This window comes from Oculina patagonica, chromosome 8 (genome assembly GCF_052425735.1).
Source record: "Oculina patagonica isolate OP01 chromosome 8, crgOcupat, whole genome shotgun sequence".
NCBI classification, from domain to species: Eukaryota; Metazoa; Cnidaria; class Anthozoa; order Scleractinia; family Oculinidae; genus Oculina; species Oculina patagonica.
The window spans coordinates 3,420,859-3,442,220 of NC_135765.1; the positions used below are offsets into that span (position 1 = coordinate 3,420,859).

Consider the following 21,362-nt stretch of genomic DNA (forward strand, 5'->3'; position numbering starts at 1 on the left):
ATTCAACCGTATTACGTAGCTTGAAATGATAAAATAAAGGAAAATACAAAATCCTACCAAGGGTGAAATTGAATCACAACATGTACCTCCTCTGCAGCTTCCCTAAACTGCCTGTGATACCATGACAACACTGGTGTGCCTCCCTTAAGTTTTCTCTCCACAAGGTACGGTCCCAGGTCTGTCTGAATGCGGACCCACAGTAAGGGAGGCAGCCGCCTCACTGGTGGAACCCACCACTCGTACACGTCATTTAAAACGTCATCGTCACATGACAGGATGTCTTCAAGTTCATTGGCTGCAAAGTATCAAAAGAGTGTTAATCAAATATAGAGCCAATGTGGAGGCAGGGAAAGGACAAAAGTGTTTGACCCATTTCCCAATTTGACGGTTTAATGACTTAAGCAATAAAACTGAGAAAAGGGGCGAAAATATGGTAATAAACGAATACGGAAAAAACACACCAATTAACGACCAACAGATAGAGTATTGATAATTAAAAAGAATTCGGACTTGCAGACAAAATAAATTGGAACAAGGTGCATAAACAAACAGAAGGCGAACAAATATACAAAGAGACTCCCAATATATAGGCCGTAAATGAAACGGCAGATTTAGAGAATAGATCGACAGATAAAGGAGTGATAAAGAAAGAGGCAGACAGACAGACAGACAGTCAGACAGACAGACAGAGGACAGACGGACAGACAGACAGACATAAACACAGACAGACAATTACAATGACATTTACAAAGACACAAACAAAGACATAGAAGATACACAAGTACCCCAAAAATGAAGAGTGGGGATCATGGAGTTTTTACCGATAAAACCTGATAAAACAGTAACGAAAGAAAATTAGTACTGTAAGGATTATACCTGTCAATCCAAATTTGGCAACTGTGAGGTATCCCAGGGCGTGGTTGACTAACATGTTGCCATGGATACGGACAAGCCTGTCAAACATATCGTCAATGAGGCTCCTGACAGTCCTGGACAAAGTGACTTCATCATCTGGGGTAAAGGACGTCCATGTACACGATGTTTCAAAAGCAATCTAAGGAATACAAAAATGTCTCCTCTGAGTTACCTGCGATCATACCCTCCATCCCTACATCTCATTCCTGCATTTTATTCCTTCTCCCTTTCAAAAAAGACGCCCGATGGCAGGTCTAATCAGAGTTTCTCGATTAGCTTTGAGAGAGCGGTAGAGCGGTAGAGAGAAATAAAAGGAGGATAGGTACACACTGGACTAGATGGTAGCATGAAATATGTTTTCATCATGATCATGATCATCATCATCATCATTATCATCATCATCATCTTTCGTTAATCGCGACATTCTAATGGTACACTTGTCAAAGCTAGAACATTTTGTGACCTTCCTGTTAGTTTTTTTCATTTCAGGTAAAAATGGGGAAGTGGAACCAATGCGTATCGCAACAAGTAAATACAGGGGTGGGTCACATTTTGTTGTCCCATATCCACAGTTACAATTACAAAAGTAAAACAAAACAAGATTTCTCCCTGATTGATTGAACTAAAAGCAGATTGTAATAATTTTATATCGATTTTCGATCAAACCTTTAGGAATAATGGATAAGGGCATTCGTTAAACGCATTCAAGACTTCTAACATCTGTGAGGCTGTTAAACGTCTGTTGCTGACTTCTAACCAAGATTCGAGGAGATTTTTGCCATCTTGAACCGTCATCTTAGTTACCTAGAAAAAAAAAGCAAAATTTTAATTTCACTTTTTAATTAAAAAAAGGCAAGAAGATGATCTCGAAATCCACTCTTTTAGTTGAGTCTTGTGTCCAAAGGTAGGGATTGGCGTGTCAAGAATGGAGAACCGTGACGTCAATTACAGTTAGACGACATTTTGACGCAATTTCAGAGCATTGGCCAGATCGATTAACCAATCACAGTTGTCTCTTAATTAAAAAGCCAATCACTTAGTGAGGCTTCTGTACAGGAGGCATGTTACGTCATCAGTGGTAAAGGAAGATCAAAAGTTACAAGAGCCTGATTGTTGGTCCAGCCGGGATTTAACTCAGACATCTCGCTCAGCATGCTAGCGTCTCTAATTTATATTAGTAACAAGACCTTCTACTTACCTCAACAAATGCTTCCGTAGGTAAAGACAGCTGCAGCTTATTTAAGCATCCTCCTTCTTCAGGCAAAGTGGACACGACAATTTTGACATTGGTCGGCAATTTGATTGGAAGCCACTCTAAATTGCGACCATTGTCTTCATCAGTCAACTGATCCAACGAGTCCAGAAACAGAATCAGCGGTTGGCTTTCGGAAGCGAGCTTCAGAGCGTCTAGAAACTGTTTGCAAAGAGTCTTGAAGTCGTTAGCGACTTCGCTGGGATCTTCATTGTATATTCGTCTTATTTGGATGCACAGAGATCGGAGAAGAAGCCGAGCGGCTGTCGAGTCCATGCTGGTTCCGAGGAAACGATAAAGTATCACAGCACCTGTAGACTACAATCAACAGAGAAAAGCTCCAAACGTGTACAAGGAATTGAAATGTATTAAAATGAAAGAATTGAAAAAGAGGAGAGTTCGAGAGATTCGATGTGCTCGAGATATCTTGTTTGAATGAAAGAAAGAAGGTTAACTTGATGATCTTTCCAATTCGAGCACAGATGCAATTAATGCTGCCACAGCACGAATAAGGGTTCAAGTTATTTCGCATTTTGACCTTTCAGTACTTTGACTTAATTTTGGCACTCGAGAAATTTAATACCGATTGATTAAAGCACTGTTCCATACAGTTAACTGCGATTTTAAGAAGTTAAAGAACATATCTACAACCCGCCGATAGCAAGTGAAGATTTTTTTTAAAAAACTAAGACACTACATTTATTCTAACCCTCCGCCTTCTCCCATTTGATGCAGTTGTCAAAACCTTTTAAGAAATTTTGGCATACAGGCTACATTAATTAAAAGGGAAAAGGGTTTAGAACCAAAAGATTTCGAGAAAACTTTAAAATCGCGCTTAAAACTGCGCGAGTGTCTTTGATCTATTAACTATCTACAGAAGCATTAGTCCAGTCCCTGAACTCTCTCTTCCGCGCGCCCTTTTATAGTGGTTGAACCCAGGTGCACGAAGAGGGAGTCCAAGATAACTTGCATTTCCCCCCCAAAATTGGGGGAAAACCCATATTTGGCACCACTTTTGGAAACGCGCGTGCACAGATGACGAGTTCAACTACGCGAGCGTGTACTAAAGCTGGATCACTGGAAAAACTTTAAAAAGCCTAGCTTTCCAGTCAGTGTCTACTAAAAGCTAACGGCCAAAACACAAATCACTATCCGTCAACTTTTCCTAGTTTTGTAGCTGTTTATCTTTGGATGCAGTTGAGCACAGTTTTTTTCTTGCATTTATTCGCACGCTTGGTCGCGTAGTTGAATTCGTCATTTGAGCGAGCATTTTTAACCAAGCGCGCTCGTCCCAAGCAAGTGACGCCACACTCCTCGCTTCTGATTGGTTCGTTCTGAGCATGTCATGCAAGTTATCCTGGACTCTCTCTTCGCGCGCCTGGGTTCAGCTCCTATAAAGGGCGCGCGGAAGAGAGAGTTCAGGAACTGGACTACAGAAGCATATATGCTTCTGTTATAGTCCGGCGGCTTAGCTCGAAATTTTAGTTGAATTGTGCACTTTTTGATACAAGCATGAAACTTGGCACAATGAAAGTGGTCACCAACAGAATTTTTTTCAGATATAGTGCCAAGCCCGAAAAACACCGGTTTCCATGGAAACCTTAATTTATTAACCCTATTCAGACCGGGCTTTTTTGGATCTTTTCAGACCTCCGTAACTTCCAGAATATTTAAGCAATCACAATGAAACTTAGGGAATATATAGTATGTCTAAACACCTATCTTTTGGTATACGTCACGCGGGAAGATAACGTCACATCACGTGACAATTACATCATAATGTCAAAACAGCCGCCATCTTGGATCCGCCATCTTGGATTTCGAATTTTTTCCAAAACGTCATAAAACCGCCCAAAATACTGCAAAGTACTCAAAATCAAAAAAACTGTGCTTAAAAAACGTAAAAGGATGAAAATAATTACATTAAAATTATTTTTCATTAATAGAAACACGAAAATTACAAAATTGGGAAAACATGCCTGTCAAAATACCGTTGCCATGGTGACATCAAGTTGCCTGACACAACAACTTATCCTACCAAATTATTTCCAGATAAATTTGAGATAAATTCGCAAAGTTTGGTAGTGTTTGGTTGAATCTTGAAAAAGTTATAAGCGTTCAAAGTCAGCGCGGGCACTTTCGGCCCCTCCCGGTCTGGATAGGGTTAAAATCAATGAAATTTCGTGAAATATTTGTTTGTCCTGGTTTATAGACAAAAACTATTATGCCAGGTAGTGATACCAAGTCACACGTACAAAATTTAGAATGAAATACTTTAATTTAGACTGTTCACAGCCCTATATTTTCCTATTTTTCTTCTGTTAGCGAACGGTTCATCGATCGCGAGAGACCTGGACGCTAGCGCAAAACGAAAGACGCGAGGGAGCAGAGGGCGGGGAACGAAAAATCTTTTCCCATGCAATAATTTCCTATTAAATTATTGGTATCAAACAGATGGTAAAAAATAACAATTGTAAGCCTAATTAAAAGCATTCATATCTGTTTTTATGAATAAAAATCAACAATAAAAGGTTTATAATAGTACAAAAAGAAATACTTCGTGGGGAAGGGGCAGGGGGGCCTCTCGGCTGAAAATTTCATTGCTGTTTACTAGCTGAAAATAGGAAATTGGCGTTGGCACTATATCAAGAATTGATTAGTATGCGAATGCTTGTAATCCTGCAAAGTTTGGTGCTTGTATCAAAAATCGCACAATTCAGGAGCTAAGCCGCCGGACTATATTGTTTGTAGAGTATTGTAGGTTACAGGAACGTTAAAGTTAATTGTTTTATTTTGCAGAGCAGTAGCCTACAATTAACAGCTTTGAATCTACTAGCTAGGATTGGAATTGAGGATGGTAGATAATGGCGAGGATGAATACATTACCGAAGACACAGCGTTAGAGATGCCTTTCGCCATGATACTTGTCTTCCCTGAGCCAGAGGGACCGTGAAGAGCTAGCGGCGATTCAGGAGTACCCAACGGCTCCTCTTGAGAAACTTCTTCTGAATCTTCCCTTTCCAAATATGAACTTATCTGCTGATTAAAATGTTACCTGGCGATTAACGTTTGCATCTGCAGCGTCTTAGCAAGTTTAAGTGATACTACCTGGGACCAATTCAGAGCGAAGCTGTAGTACTAAGATAAAATTTACTTTGAAATGTTTTTTTGTTAAAAAAGTGCTAAAATGTTTTCTCTTTTAGCGAGACGTTTCGGGAATAACCCCTTCATCAGTGGCAATGTAAAAACCGTTGAGCGATTATCAAACGTTACCCAATTATGCATGCCTGTTCGTTGGGTATGTGGAAGAGAAGATGTTTGCAGACTACCATGGTCAGAAGCCAGAGCTCTACAAGCGTTACATCGACGACGTACTTGGCGCTTCGTCTGGTACACGTGAAGATCTCGAGAGTTTTATAGAGTTCTGCTCGTCTTACCATCCTTCTCTTACAGTTGAAAATATTGGTTTCCTGCTCCGGATACATAGTTAAAACCGGATAGATGCCCTCTGGATATCACACAATTATCCACATTACTTGAGATGTGCCTTTCGAGTACCTACTTCACATACCAGCATGAATTCTACAAACAGAAACAAGGAGCTGCGATGGGGTCCCCAATTTCTCCCATAGTGGCTAATCTCTATATGGAACAGTTTGAGAGTAGAGCACTGGACACCGCCCCGACCCCGCCAACTATGTGGTACCGATATGTTGACGACACAATGGCCAAGATTCACGAATATGCTGTCGATTCTTTCTCTGATCACTTGAACTCGATTGATCAGCACATCCAGTTCACTTCGGAACAAGAAAAGGAGGGTAAAATCCCGTTCCTTGACACCTGTGTACACGTAAACCAAGATGGTTCTACCAAGATCTCCGTGTACCGTAAACCTACGCACACGGATCAGTACCTGAACTTCCACTCAAATCATCATCTTCAACACAAAAGAGCTGTAGTTAACACCCTGATGCTGCGAGCCCAGACCTTGGTTACCGAGGACGAGGACAAAACAAGAGAAGCCCAACACGTGAAACAAGCTTTGAAAGTAAACAACTACCCAGATTGGATGCTAACAATACCGCATTCCAAGTCTGGAACGAAAGAGCCCGAAAACGAGAAGAAAATCTACGCTTCAGCGCCATACATCAAAGGAATTTCTGAACGCCTTCAAAGAGCGTTTAAGTCACACGAGGTCACACTTATTCACAAACCCGTAAATTCCCTGAGGTCGCAATTGGTACATGTCAAGGACAAAACGTCCAATCTAAAGAAATGCGGAACTGTGTACCAGGTTCAATGTGAACAGTGCAACAAGGAGTACGTTGGCGAAACGTCCCGTTTACTGGAAACCAGAATGAAAGAACATCAGTCGAGGAACTCGTCAGCCATTCATGAGCATTGTCGACTGGAGGGCCACTCGGTAGACACAAGCAAGACAAAAGTGTTAGCCACCGAAATCAACACTTTTAAACGCCGGGTAAAAGAGGCCATTGAGATAAAACTCAGAAAACCTTTGTTAAATAGAGACAATGGTTTTGAATTAGCTCCAATTTATGACAGAATTTTAACTCCCCCGAGGCATTGAAATGCCTTCTTAACATTCATCTTAAAAAACACCACCTCATTGACTGATGAAGTCTGGATGATATCAGACGAAATATTTCACGCTTTTAAATTTTATTTGCGCTCCGAGTTTGAAAACATTTTAAACCCTTTTATCCTTCTCTTAAGTACACGTTTGAGATCAGTGAATCGTCCATTCCATTCCTGGACCTTTCCCTCTCCATATCCAACGACAGAATATCTACAGTTCAATTCATTACAAACCAACAGACACCCACAACTACCTCCATTACAGCTCCTCTCATCCTACTTAATGCAAGAACGGCGTACCATTCGGCCAATTCCTTCGTCTTCCTAGGATCTGCTCGAATGACAGTGACTTTGACATCAAATCAAAGGAAATGTCATCATTCTTTGCAAGGAGAGGTTATCCACGGGACGTCATTACCAGCAGCCTGAGGCGAGCCAAAAATATCAGCCGTGAGAGAGCCCTTGGGAATTCTGACCGAGTGAATAATACTGAACGATCCGAAAAAGTGCCTCTGGTCCTCACCCACCATCCAAAGAACCAGGAAGTCAAGAAGATTCTACTCTAGAACTTCCGTATCCTGACCGAAGACCCCCATGCCAAGGATGTATTTACCACCCGAGCCCTTGTGCGTCTATCGGCGGGATACCAACCTTAAGGACATCCTGGTTAGTAGCACTTTCTCGCCTCACCCTGATCAAGATCAAGCACCAGCAGGAACATTTCCTTGCCACAGACCCAGGTGCCGTACATGCGACTTCACGGGGAGGACGGCAACGGTAACTTCTGCTGGCGGGAGTGTTCATGTTAAGGGACGGTTCGACTGCACTGCGGCTGGCATAGTCTATGCGATCGTGTGCCAACGCTGTCACATGATCTACATTGGCGAAACCGGTCGCAGGCTTTCGGACCGTTTCGGTGAGCACCTCCGTTCTGTAGAAGGCTTCCATCAGAATCCCCGCTACCAAGGAGGCGGATTCCCTGTCGCTGAACACTTTAACCTCCCGGACCACAACAAGATCAATGACATGCAAGTGTCTGTGGTGAGCCAGGTGAACGGCGACACGGCAAGAAGACAGCGTAACGTTTGATAATCGCTCAACGGTTTTTACATTGCGACTGATGAAGGGGTTATTCCCGAAACGTCTCGCTAAACGAGAAAACACTTTAGCACTTTTTTAACAAAAAAACATTTCAAAGTACATGAACAAAGTGCAAAGTGCTAAGATAAAATGCTCATTGCATTGTACCAGAGACGATTTCATTAAAACAACAGATGTATATGCCCGGGCTCAGTTTGCTAGACAGGAAACAAAGGACAACCAGAATAGGTTAATCAGACTATTTTCAAGTGCTTGAGCAAATCCTAGTTACTTAAATCACTCAATCAAAACTGACCTGATCAAAAAATGTGATTAAGAATTGCACACAACACACAGCAATGGTGGGGATCTAAAGGGCCATACCTGCTTCTAAAGAAGCTGTATTATTACAACGTCCTACAACACATCGCCCAGGCATTTTCGAACGGTAATCCCTTGCACTGAACGATTTCTTTCTGATTTCTCATGCGAAGGAAAACATTGGGTTTCCGTCATTACGTCACGGGCCAACTCGACCCATTCTCCTTTTGTCCTCGGTCATGGAACACAAACCAGGCTATTTTGTCGTACTTTAAAAATTCATTAAAAAATAACGAAAAAAGCACGGCGACAATTTTTTCGAAGACGCGATCAAGAAAACAAGACAATTCATTTGAGTGAAAGTAAAAACTTGGGGTTAGTTGTCTTTCAGTGTGATTTTTGTCCATGCAAGATTTCAACGCTACAGTGATGGATACGCAAAATTTCTTTGTAATACACTAATATAAGCAAATAAAGTGCAAAATAATCAGTAATCAAAATGAAGTAAACCTAAAATTACTATCTTTTAATAATTTAAATAATGTATTTTTCAAAGTTTATTTATTGGGACAAGAAAACAATCTTTTTATACCTGTTCCAGAATTCCTTCCTTTCCAATAACTTGATCAGCTTTTTCCCGGCAAAAGACAGCATGACTTTTGACCTCCTCAAACAAAACGTCATCAGCCACGTGACTCCCCTTGATGGCCTCAGTCATGCTGTTTACCATTAGACTGCAGAAATGATCTCCAAACTCTCTGTGGTGTAAAAAGAAACAAAGTTGACATCTATGATCATTCGAAATTAATTAAATGGTGTTGTTTTGAAAAACAAAGTCGGAAAGCGATTTATGTGAAAAAAAAGAAAAGAATATATCATCCAGTTACAATACCATAAGGACCCTAGTCAACCACACTTTTGTTTTTGTTTACATACGAGAATTTCGGTTTTATATCTTAGCCGAAGCGTTTCTAAACGAAAGAGATCACTGTGAATTTACTAAAGATAGTTAAACAGTCTTCCAGTAACACAATTTACAGCAATGCAATAACAATTCGCTTCACCATACAATTGTCATAATTTCGATGGCATGGAAAATGGCGGAGGCTGACTGGGGTCCTTTAAATAGCTTGCGCTCATTAGGTGTAATGCTAGCCCTTTTTTGGGGGGGGGGGGGGCGGGGGGTCGCAAAAGTAATTTTCCTATTATTTCTTACGAAATGAGGTACGAAGACTTCATGTTAGAAACTGATGTTAAAAAACTTGACTTCAAAATGTAGAGATGTCTTATGAAGAAGCAATGCAACGAAAAGTAAAAGGGGCTTACCTGAGGTAGTCCGCGTGTTGTTCCAGTGTTATACCCGGGCCCCAGCTGACCGTAAAATCTTTTATATTTGAAGGATGCAGAACACCAGGGACTGTCTCGTTCTTTAGTTTATTGAGGAAATTCTGGGCTTCGGTATCAATACTGCCATCGCTATACTGAAAACAGTACACAAAATACGGCTTCAGTTACTGTAAAGTGTTTCTGGTTAAAACACGATAGCAGAAAGAGTAACACGGATAAAAATTACAACGACTACAACTGGAGGATCCCCAACAGTTACCGACAATCATCCAACAAACTCCCAAGATTCCCAACGTTTACGCCATCTTTTCTTGTTAGAATAGGCCATTTCCGAGTTGCGCTCTGCCTCTGTTTGAAAACGAGTCTACGTGCGAAACCATTCGTATGAAAATGAGTTTCACCTACAGGTCGATTTTCATGCAAATCAAACTCATTTTAATTTGAATGGTTTCGCACGTGGACTCGTTTTAAAACAGAGGCAAAGGGTAACTCGGAAATGGCCTATTGAAATGTATTGTCAAGCAGATATGCCAGATGACGAACAGAAGTGTAGCAGCTCCCTAAAGCTTGCAGTTCTACTGGTCCTTTAGTGAAGCAGTTGCTATTGTTATGGAGGGCTGGGCATTGTTCCTGTTGTTTGTTCTTTTGTTCTCTCAAAGGGTAGCGAGACATTCATGTGAGACCTTGCAAAAGCTGCTGGGGGGGACAATAAATGTCTTGAAGTACGACCAAATTTTCAGAACTAACATAAAAGAAATTTATGATCGTCTGAGGAGAATTGATATCTTGACCTGAATGTAACAAGAATATAAAATCGTGTAACCCGATACAGTGTCTGTTTATTTTTTCTATAAAGTTTGGAAACGTTGCACGTTTTCTTACCCTTTTGTCAATAAATTTTCCAGCAATCTCGTCTTTATATTTGTTTTCTACATCAACGATTTTCCTCCTGTAAAAAAATGTCTTTTGATCGCGGTTGTCCATGTACAGCAATCCTCGATGAACTTCCTCTTCAGTAACAGAAACTGTGTACCACTTAGCTCTGGAGATAAAAGAAAAACAAGATTCTACATTAATAAAATGATGTCATCCCCGAAGCTAATAACATAATACATCATAGAGCCGGTCGGAAGAACGTACAAGTGCCAATAGGCTAAACTTCGTAAAATTGACTGAAGAATTACCGATTCTCGTTGTCCAATCAGAAATAGCACGAGCGCTGTCGCGAGCACTCGAGGAGTTGCCACGTCAGCACGTCGTCATTGGGTACATCATGCTACTAAGCAACCATTCCACGGGCTCAGTCAATTCTCGGATAAGTTTAATCAAATTTGTCATTTGGCGCGAAAAATGCGCCGCCGACAAACCAAAAGAGCGGCGGTCTGGGGAGAGAAACCCAGACTCCGCGCAAGTTAAGAAGTTGCGCTCCTTTGTCTCTTATACTGGGCTTATGGGCTTATGCAACACATTTCCGTCTTTTCAAGATTGATCTAAAAAACTCTAGGGCAGTATATTTTTGTTAAATCTGTTTACCTCTCTTTGTCTTTTAAGCAGCGTGATGCTTTCCTCAGGGTCATCTGTAACTTCCTAAAGATGTCCCACCATTTGTCCTTCGGGGCCTGAGTGCTAGGCTTCAACATGTATGTGGGAGGGACAAGGTTTGTGTTCAAATCAAACCTAAAAATTAAACAACGATTAAGAATAGATTATCAAGTTTACCAATAGTTAATAAATTATATTAAATTGAATTAGTGGCTCAAAAACGATTTTGCACGTAAAAAAGGATCTTTTACCAATCGCTGAGCAGGTTCACATCCGGGTCATTGTCCTTTTTAGCTTGATCCAGAAGTTGTTCAAATTCACTCGCCTCGATGCGCGCTGGGAAGGGTCTAAATCCTGCAAATTAACATAAAAAAAAATTAAACTCCTATTGCAGTCATTGTTGGTCGAGAGAAATTAATTGGTCATTGTTGAAAACTACACGGAACGTGCGTCGGGGAAAAGCGAAACTGAAATGACCTTTTCCCTTCACTTTTTGCTCTGCCACGATATTAGGAACAGTAGCCTGAAAAGATACATTGTATGACTCAATCGAGTGCTCTCACCATATTTATCGCATAAGAACACGACGTAGTTGATTCCTTGCGACTCTTTTTGACACCTGACGGAGTGAAACAAAAGTCAAATTAATTTGGTTTTAAAAATTTATCAAGAGAAAGAACTGTCAATAAAAACAGGCGTAGACATGCTTATGGCTCATTCTTTTGCGTAAAATGTTTTCACTTACCTGGCTATTTCGGCCATACAAATTATGGACGTCATGTGATCAGACGAAGATCTGCAAGCAAACTTAAGTTGCAATTAAATGAATTACCACAGGGAATTTATTAGCACCGCATTGAACGAAATGTCTAAATAAAGGTCAAGGGAGAAATAAAACGCTTAGCGAGACTAAAATTCTCTTTCTCTCATCCCCAAACAAATCTCAGGCAAATGTTTAGCTTATGAGAGCTGCTACACTACTGAAAATGTTATTCGTGTTTGGCCTGTTTTGAGTTGAACTTTCTTCGGCAGAGGCAAGGTTTTATGCTTAAGCCTCAGCTAAACGATCAAACATTTTCGTCCAACATCATGTTGGAAGAGCATGTTTGCCGTTTAGCCGCCTCCCTCAGAATGCATTTAAATGGTTTCCCATGTTTGATCTAGATCCAACATTTTCATCAAACATTTTGCTTCACGCGCAAATGTTTGATCGTTTAGCCACCTCTGCAAACAAAGCAAGCCCAAGCGGGAAAAAGCAACCAATATAAAAAAAAAAATTAAAAAAAAATTAATCAGAAACCGAATTTATGTGACGTCGCGCCATAATTTCAGCGGTAATATGCACAAAGCGTTATGTGGGCTCACTTTGGTAGACGCTTGATCAAACATTGTTTGCTCGTTTAGCCACTCCATGTTATGTGCGACAAACACGATGTTGGACGAAAATGTTTGATCGTTTAGCCGGGGCTTTAGTTTCATCATAACTATGTATTTTCGATTTATGTATTAGGTAAATTAAAAAAAAAAAAAACAGACGTGGAGTATACTTACTCCTCCCTGATTCCCCAGCGCATCTCTGATGGAGCAAACTCAAATCCATATTTTCTTCCAAATAGCTTCAGGTATGGGTAAACTGATGAAGAAGGAAAGTCTCATTAAAAACCAACCCAAATGCCTTCCGAATCTTATTTATTAATCTGAAATGGGACGAGAACTCCAAAAGTTTTCACGTTATGCTACTGTTATCATAATCTCCATGAGGTTACGTCATGCACGATATCTACGGGGGAAAGAGAGTAGTCAAACAGTTTTAACTGTAAAAAGTGCTCACTCAGTTCACTCGGAGAAGCTTGAACGAGAAGCTTGGAGAAACGCCAAGTTTAAAGGAGCAATGTCACGATATTTTAAGTCATTTTTCTAATTACATCAAAATTGAAGAAAACCTCAAAATAATAGTTTTGCCACCCGGGTTGCAAGTTGCGGCAACATGTTGCACAAAGTTCAACTCATGTCTACTTCGCGCGACATGTTGCTGCAACTTGCAACACGGGAGATAATACGCGCAACAACACTTTACAACTTGCAATGTAACAATGTTGAAAGACAAGTTGAAAGAAAATGTTGCCCGTATTACTGGGTCTTAAAGACTACACTCATTCAGTGCACGATCCGCCTGCTCAAAATTGATAAATTTGTTCTTGGGAGAAGTTGTGCGCGTTTCTCGTTTGCTGTGGGGTCAAAAATCAGTGGAATCCAAATTTCTCGAACATTAAAACAAACAAAAATTGGTTTGAGAAATCGGGGATAAAATAACATTGTTTGACTGAGGGAATGGAAACCAACCACATTTGGTTCGAGTTATCGGGCGGTTCGAGAAATTGAGATTTTTTAAAATCTCAATTTCCTAAAAGCAATCAGGATCCCACTGACACATTTTAAATTGTCAAAAAGAAAGCAGGTCGCCCGCGCTGAGGAAACTTTCTAAACACCTCTCTTAAATGGTCGGTGACCCCTTATTTTTCGGGATATATCACCTTTTCTGATAAATATAGCTATACCGATTGACCAAAAATTAGCCAAATTTGAATGTTAGAAGTTTATCATTTTTTCTTTTGTGTTTTTATGGGGTTTTGAGGCCGTTAATTCCTCGATAGTCGTCACCGCCCCCAGCTAAAGTAAGAAAAAAAACTTTAGCTGGGGGCGGTGACGACCATGGAGGAATTAACGGCCCCAAAACCCCATAAAAATACAAAAGATCACACAAAAAATGATAGGTAAGTGAACTTTATTTATCTGGCTTACAGTAGATCAAAGTTTAGGATGAAAAGATGCGAAATTCAGTATTTTATGGAGCATTTCTAACGATCAGTTGACTCAAGCGGAGGTCAATCGTTACAAATTACAGTAAATGTATGGGATCAAATAGCGCATACCCTGACGCTTACGTCACGCGGCCTTAAACACAGAGACTTGTCTGCCTGTGGAGTAACACGTAAACTAGCAGTTGTGAAAGTTTGAGAAAAATCGTAATGTTAGAAGATTTTCGCGCGAACGTCCTTAAAAGGGACACTGTCACGAGCTTCACTTTAAAAATTCAAGAGCCCAAAAACGTGTTGTTAAAAATACCATGCTAGTGTACCGAAGCTATAAACATAAACGAGCTATAGCGCCTCACTAATTTAGTACTTTTTCCTGAAAAGCAGAAAAATCCCCGTGACAGTGTTCCTTTAATGAAAGCAAAATAAACTAAAAAGTCTACCATCTGCAATCAGCAAGTTGCTCTCTTGTGCCGTGTCAGTGAAGGTGCAGCTGATGAACACTCGGATAATCCGAACATCAGAAGCCTGGAAACCACGAAACAAAAATTAGGATAAGATTAACATTTTGTTTGGTTGAAAACGCCAGGTAGGTTGAAATACCTTATACCAACGCAACACGACTCTATTTTATCACTTTATATCTTTCTTTCGTGGGAGGCGTGGTGACCTAATGGTTAGCGCGCTCGACTCCGAGTCGAACGGCCCAGGTTGGAGCCCTGGCCGGGGCGCTGCGTCGTGTCCTTGGGCAAGACACTTTACTCTCACAGTGCCTCTCTCCACCCAGGTGTATAAATGGGTACCGGCGAATTTACTGCTGGGGGGTAACCTTGCGATGGACTGGCATCCCATCCAGGGGAGAGTAGCAATACTTCTAGTCGCTTAATGCTACAGAAACTGGGATAAGCTCCGGCTGTATGCATGAGCTACTTGGCTCAGACACAGACTTTACCTTTACCTATATCTTTCTTTCACTGGCAAGCTTTTTTCAAAATTTTTAAATTACTTAAAAGAAAGACAGCAGTAAGTGGTTTTGTAATTTTGAGCTCGACGATTGGTTTGAAGAACTGTTTTAAAATGTTCTAACCAATCAGAGCGCAGATGCCATCTTTTTGGCCACAGGCTTATCTTAGATCTACTTATATTTTAACCCTTTGATGTATTTTTATCTTTTTATCTTTGTGCGTTTTTATATATATATATTTTTTATCACTTAATCCATTGATTTAAACTAATTATACAGTATGGGGTAAGGAGAGGGGGGTGGTATTAGTTTTGTTCTTGTTTTTCATTCTATTTTTAATGGGTGGGATAAATTTTTTATATTTTTAATAGCATATACTTAAGTGTATTTTAATTTTAGTCCTACGTTTTATACATGAGCCTCTGGCTCGGACATTGAGGGAGACCTCGTCCCACGTATGGACAATAAAATTGTATTGTATTGTATTGTAGGCTTCATCGTTTTGCTTCGTTCTCGTTGGTGTATTTTGCTACTGGTCGCTTGCCGCCCTCACTCTAATTGGCGGGGGAAAGAAGTATTTTTTCTCTTTATCATTTTGCGTAAAGCAACCCCGCTGCTAAAGAAAGACTAGGACTTCTCGAATTCTCATTTTTTTTGGCGCGCCTGTCGTCCCAAGTCGTTCCTAGTCTTTCTCGGTTTTGTTCCTAGTAGGCTTGTACCGAAAGTGCTAGCACTTTTTTTGGCATTATTTGGCTTCGCGAGCATTTTTTTTTTTACATTTTATCCAAAAAAGCACTGCTAGCATTATTTTGGATTTTCGACTGATTATTTGTATAATTTTGTGTTAAAAAGCACAATCTGACTTCATTTATGGCGTCCAAAGATGCATTATGCCCTCATTTTAGTCAAAGGAGCCGAGGAGGCCTGGGGAATAGGTTTGATCGGTTTGATACGTCAGTGATTGCCTTCTAGAAACCCAGTCCATCACACTCCTTCCAAGATGACGTCATCCACGTTGTCATCAAGGAACAATGGAAGTCAGCCAGCCAAGGCAGAGATAGCTCGAGAGCGTACTCTGACATCAAACATTGATCGTTATATTTTATTGTTGAAAAATCTAACTGAAAATCTGAAAAATGTAATATTCTATGTTTAAAAAAATCGGAAAAAAGTGAGCATTATTATGTAACCCACGAGCACTTTTTAAAAAAATTAGCATTATTTTAGCACTTTTTTGGCAAAAAACGAGCACTTCTTTTAGCATTTAATGCTTTTTTTTACGAGCACTTTCGGTACAAGCCTAGTTCCTAGTCGCTCACCTCGTTTTCGTTCGTTTCTAGTCTTTCCTCATGACCAGCAGTGGAGTTGCCTACGGAGGAGGAGGAGGCTACATTTTGCGCGTTGGAAGTCTGCAATGTTGTGCTGTAAGTTGCACTTTTCCAGAGATGAACTTTACGCCAGTTGGGAAGAGCAAACTATTTATAACTCACCTTGGTGTTAAGTGTCTTGCCGCTCAACATTTCATCCACCATTTTCTTCTCGAGTGGAAAAGGTTCAAAGTTCAACAAGTTTTTCTCAAGAAGTTCTTTCCACTTGCCGCGTTCATGTCTTGGTTCCGCCCATAGATTTTCAACGGTTAGCTTTTTCTCCTCTAACGCATTTGAGAAAAAAATTGTTATTCGAATAATTCCATACCTGGCCCAGGTTGTTCAAAAAATGGATAACGCTATCCACCGCAAAAACCGCTTTTCTGTGGATAGCAACACATACTATACTATAGTGATTTATCCTGTGGATAGCGTTATCTGCCCTTTGACAGGAGCCATAATCAGGGATGGAGACCATAAGTCCGGGATCCACGCAGACCTAATTGTTAATGTTCCAAAATGACGCTAAATGGCGGTGTAAAACTGCTCCGACGTTTCGGCAATACTGCACAAAGGCAGTATTGCCGAAACGTCGGAGCAGTTTTACACCGCCATTTAGCGTCATTTTGGAACATTAACAATTATTTCTAGCATAAAAGACGCTACGCAATTTTCAACTATTATCCACGCAGACCTATTATATTGCTCCTGCCCATTGACAATCTCGTTCCCAGAGCCTGCGTTCCCCTTGACCAGCGGTCGAAAAACTCAACGGCTGTGGACGAATCCAAAACCGGAAACAGGAAATACTGGTTCCGGTTTGATTGTGCGCGTGCGCCGGAGATTGTGGTGTAACGAGCAAGTTTTCAACAGCCAATCAGATTCAGACGCCTTTGTTGCGGGCTTTCAGAATAGAGGTCCCGATCCGGATCCCTGGCGAAAACCAGAAGGATCGCGGCCTCTGGGGACGAGATTGCCCCATTGAACAACCGGGATCAGAACTCTACAGTTCAGTGGCAGAAATCACTAAGCAAGTTAAATTAAATATCCATTAGTAAACAGTTGGGAGATTGCGTTGCGGGTGAAAAAGGCAACGGCGTAGAAGGCTAAATGTCCTAAATAGATGCTTTATAGGTTCAAGTTGGAACATAGCAAGTGATCATTAATTAAACACACAGCGAACGTTGGTTATAGGCCAATGCCACGTACCATTTTTGAACAAGAAAAAGATCTCTAAGATTTGCCAGGTGTTCGACAATTCTTAACCAAAATAGGCATTTTTACTCTCTTGAATTTAGCAAGCAACATGTACAAAATCTTGGCCTAGTTATGTAATGAGTGATACCCGGAGAACTCATGAAGAACTTTGGAAATTTACTTCAATTACTCTAGAACGGCGATTACAATTAAGTGACATCAGCCTAAATACCAGAAAAAGTTACAGTTGGCAAAACTGCGATTGGACAAACCTGGCACTGAGCTTTGTTTTGCTGTTCTGATCTTACTGCGCGCGGGCTTGAGTTTCTTGTTGTCCTTCTTTCCTCGAGAAGTTGCTTTCGAGGCACCAGTCCCCATGCTTGCCTCGTGTTGTGTATTGAAGGTCGAATCTACTTGCACCAGCCTGACAAATTTTGACGTTCCATCGTATTATTCATCGTCAAAGGCCTGAATATAAGTAAAATTTCGTGAATATTGGGGAATAGTAAAATGGAATAATTAAGTGAGAGCGACCGCAACTGTACCCACAGGTAGGCCTTTCTCGATTATGCTAGTAAAACTGGCATTTAATGCTACTAGAAATTCTCGCATAAAGCCAAAAAAATGCTAAAATAATGCCTGATTTCTTTAAAAAATGCCACTTGAATTCCAAAGAATGCTTTGTTTTATTTCAAACAAAACGTACGAACTCTTACATTATATGCTCATATCAACAACAGGTGATACTTAATAATTGTTTATTTATAAAAATAAAAAATAAAAAAAAATTATTTAATTTTTTTTTAAAAAAATTAAAAAAAACACACACGCAAGTAACACAACACAAGTACACAAGTAACACAACGCACAAACAGTCGAAACAGACAGAAAACAATCAAATTAAGTAATCAAAATTGTGAAACTTTAGGATTATTTATCCTTCTGAGTTCTGAGTGCTGAAATCTGGATCACAGTCATGAAAAATGACAGAAAATGCTAGCAATTCTTTTTCAAGAAAAAACGAAAAAAAATGCTCGTTTTCCCAAAAAATGCCGAAAAAAATGCTAGCATAATCGAGAAAGGCCTACCCACAGGCTTACCATCCAATGTTTGTGAGGTCAGAGCATGCCCATATGAATATTCAAATTTCTTCACTAATAGCTATTGTAAATATTTAAGCTTTCTAAAATCGGCTTTTACGACTTTCATTTGTAATAAAATAAAGTAGAAACATTTTCGCATTGTTTAAGTTTGTTTTTATGCCGTTTTCTTGGCGATTTGTAGCGCGCGAGAGCAGTTCTGGGAGTTTAAGTTTTCGACTTGTGTACTGAATACAAATATTTACACAAGGCGTGCAACTTGTACATCGAAGAATTCGGTACCGCCTCTGGAATGTAGCCGAAAAATCAATATTCCTCGACTCGGTTTCATCGGAGATCCCGGTCCTCGAAAAAACAGTCTTCGAACTATAGTCTGGCCTAATTTGAATGCGATCGGTTCGCCCCGTTGCTCTTTTAAACAAGCTGGAATATCAAATTAGGTCCTAAATTTGCCGATTTACAATGATCTGTACCACCTACTTGGACAATTTATGCAATATTCGCAGAAATTGGTCAAAATTACTGCCTATGCCCTCTCCTGGAAAGCAATCTTGTCTCACTACAAAACGTCCTCTGGGGTACCCCCAAAGAAATACCGTTCGGAAATCACGACGGCGAAGCCGAAGACAACTTGAACTCAAAATTTAATCTGCACCTCGGCTTCAAATGTTTTTAATGATATTAACATTTCTTCGCACTTATATACGTTAGTTCACCCGACAAACCCACGTAATAGGGAGTAGAAATTAATTTTCCAGTTCAAGTTGTCTTCGGCTTCGCCGTCGTGATTTCCGTGATTGGCCAAGCCAATGTTTCCAAAATCATTTTATCGTATGACGTATCTATGTTTACAGCTTGTCATGTCATGCTGTTTGCAAGACTATTATTTGTAGCAACGTTTCCAAGTTGCCCAAATTTGTTAAGTGCTGTTTTAAAGTGCCACTATGATCAAATTTTCGATTTCCATTTTTTTTACATTTTCGTGTACAATGAGACTTTCTTACTCACCTTGCCAATTTTCAATCCATTACGAACATCAGAAGTCGTTTTATTTTAACGTTTATTTCCGATAATTTACGGCCGCCATTAAACAACCTTGTTCCAAGGCTTGGTTGCGAATAGGGAGAAAATGACGTCAAAGGCTCCAAAATACCTCACGGGTTGAAATTATAATAACAATATGTATTGAAAATCACGCGAAAAGAAACAAAAACTTTGGACTTGTTTTTCGTGCAATTTTCTATGCTGATTGTTATTCTTATTTCAACCCGTGAGGTATTTTTGGGCTTCGACGTCATTTTCTCCCTATTCGCAACCAAGCTTTGGAACAAGGTTGATTAATGGTGGCCGTAAATTCTATGGAATAAATGTTATAATAAAACGACTTCTGATGTTCGTAATAGATTGAAATTTGGCATGGTGAGTAAGAAAGTCTAATTGTTCTCGAAAATGTAAAAAAATGAAAATCAAAAATTTGATCATTTGTGTTCCGTCGACGGCTTTACACAGGCTATTTTAAGATTAGTGCAATAGACCTTTTGCAGCCTACTTGGTATTCTTATGTGTTCATGCAAATTGCCCTCCACTGCAAAAAACAAAACAAAACAATTAAAAAACAAAAAGATTCTAACCTGCAGCGAGGCTTGGAGGGCGTGTAGGCCTGTCACGATTTTTATAACATTTAGTATCTTCAGAAGTCGTTAACGTCGGAATGCTTTCGATTTATCATTTACAATATCGATACCGAAGTCTAAACGCCTGTAAATTCCACTTGGAAATCGAAAAGACATGCTGAATATTCAGCAACGGACAAAGCAACAACTCTTCCGTGAACGTCCGCATATCTAAAAATAACTTAAATGAATTTTACATATCCCGGCTAACTCCCTAAGTTTCCCTCTCTGTCCCCTTACGAAGAGAATTTCAGTTCTAACGAGGTGCTGTGGGGTATATGTTGAATATCTATGTCGACATTTCTAAAAACTGTGTGAGGGCTCAAAAAAGAACGTAAACAGACTGAGTTACGTAAATCGTCATTACACTATTAGCTACAACGAAATCGGGTTACAGTCTGAAGCTTAGTGTTTGAAGTATTTTCGTTTAATTAACAGTGTGAATTAACAGCATATATCAGCTCTTACGCTCAGAGACTTGTATTTTCTGTGTTCAGCCCGAGTATTCATAGATTTTTCCTCCAGTTGCTAGGCAAACATCTGAAAAAAGACTGTCAACATTGAACGATAGAGACGAATGAAAAGTACTGTTCGTTTAAGCGACCGTTTGTTCTGTTCTGTTCTGCGACCAGCAGCTAAAGAAGCAATTGCGTGTGATCTTTAAAGTAAAATAACGGTTAAGCCTTTGAATATCTTCTAGGATTGTTTTTTAAATTTAATTTAAAGTAATACTTACCTAAAAAGACTCTTAGTGTTTCATGATCTTGGAAGGCGGAATAAAATAATGTTGCGTGACATCGAGTTCTTGTGGTAATTACCATGTCAAAGGCATTAATATTTAAAAACAGGCCAAACAATAGCTGATAATCTTTATGATTTTTCATCGCATATTAAGTGGCTGTATTTTTCGGATTCTTGCTTCTCATTATTCTATCTAATATATATTTTTAACCAGGTATAATTTCCTACAAAGGCCCTATTCTCCCAGAGGAGAATTAAGGATTTAGATGATAGTTTCCAACAAATTTATTTTAATACGGCTAATCGAAAGACATGCCTATATCCAGTTTATCGTATTTTTGACAAATGTAACAACTGTATTACCGGCCTTTCAAACAATTTCTTTAGATCGATGGTCCTGTAGTATATTTTTATTGCGGGAAAGGTGGAGGAGTTTGTGTTTTTAAAT

The 21,362-nt window shown here is 39.9% G+C and overlaps 1 protein-coding gene across 1 annotated transcript in view; it reads right to left on the reverse strand.

Annotated features, from left to right (window-relative positions):
• The window catches only part of LOC144663367 (uncharacterized), a 62,952-nt gene extending 46,459 nt beyond the window's left edge, over positions 1 to 16,493 (reverse strand). The window contains exons 1-15 of the mRNA XM_078524282.1: positions 16,327 to 16,493; positions 14,316 to 14,400; positions 12,608 to 12,689; positions 11,802 to 11,852; positions 11,620 to 11,675; positions 11,308 to 11,410; positions 11,048 to 11,191; positions 10,397 to 10,556; positions 9,494 to 9,648; positions 8,760 to 8,925; positions 5,054 to 5,203; positions 2,114 to 2,485; positions 1,582 to 1,719; positions 877 to 1,054; positions 87 to 295 (exon numbers count right to left, since the gene is read on the reverse strand). Of these exons, the coding sequence (XP_078380408.1) occupies positions 87 to 295; positions 877 to 1,054; positions 1,582 to 1,719; positions 2,114 to 2,485; positions 5,054 to 5,203; positions 8,760 to 8,925; positions 9,494 to 9,648; positions 10,397 to 10,556; positions 11,048 to 11,191; positions 11,308 to 11,410; positions 11,620 to 11,675; positions 11,802 to 11,852; positions 12,608 to 12,689; positions 14,316 to 14,400; positions 16,327 to 16,368 (2,091 nt within the window). The 5' untranslated portion in view covers positions 16,369 to 16,493. The remainder of the gene's footprint in view (positions 1 to 86; positions 296 to 876; positions 1,055 to 1,581; positions 1,720 to 2,113; positions 2,486 to 5,053; positions 5,204 to 8,759; positions 8,926 to 9,493; positions 9,649 to 10,396; positions 10,557 to 11,047; positions 11,192 to 11,307; positions 11,411 to 11,619; positions 11,676 to 11,801; positions 11,853 to 12,607; positions 12,690 to 14,315; positions 14,401 to 16,326) is intronic.
• Positions 16,494 to 21,362: the final 4,869 nt, after the last annotated feature.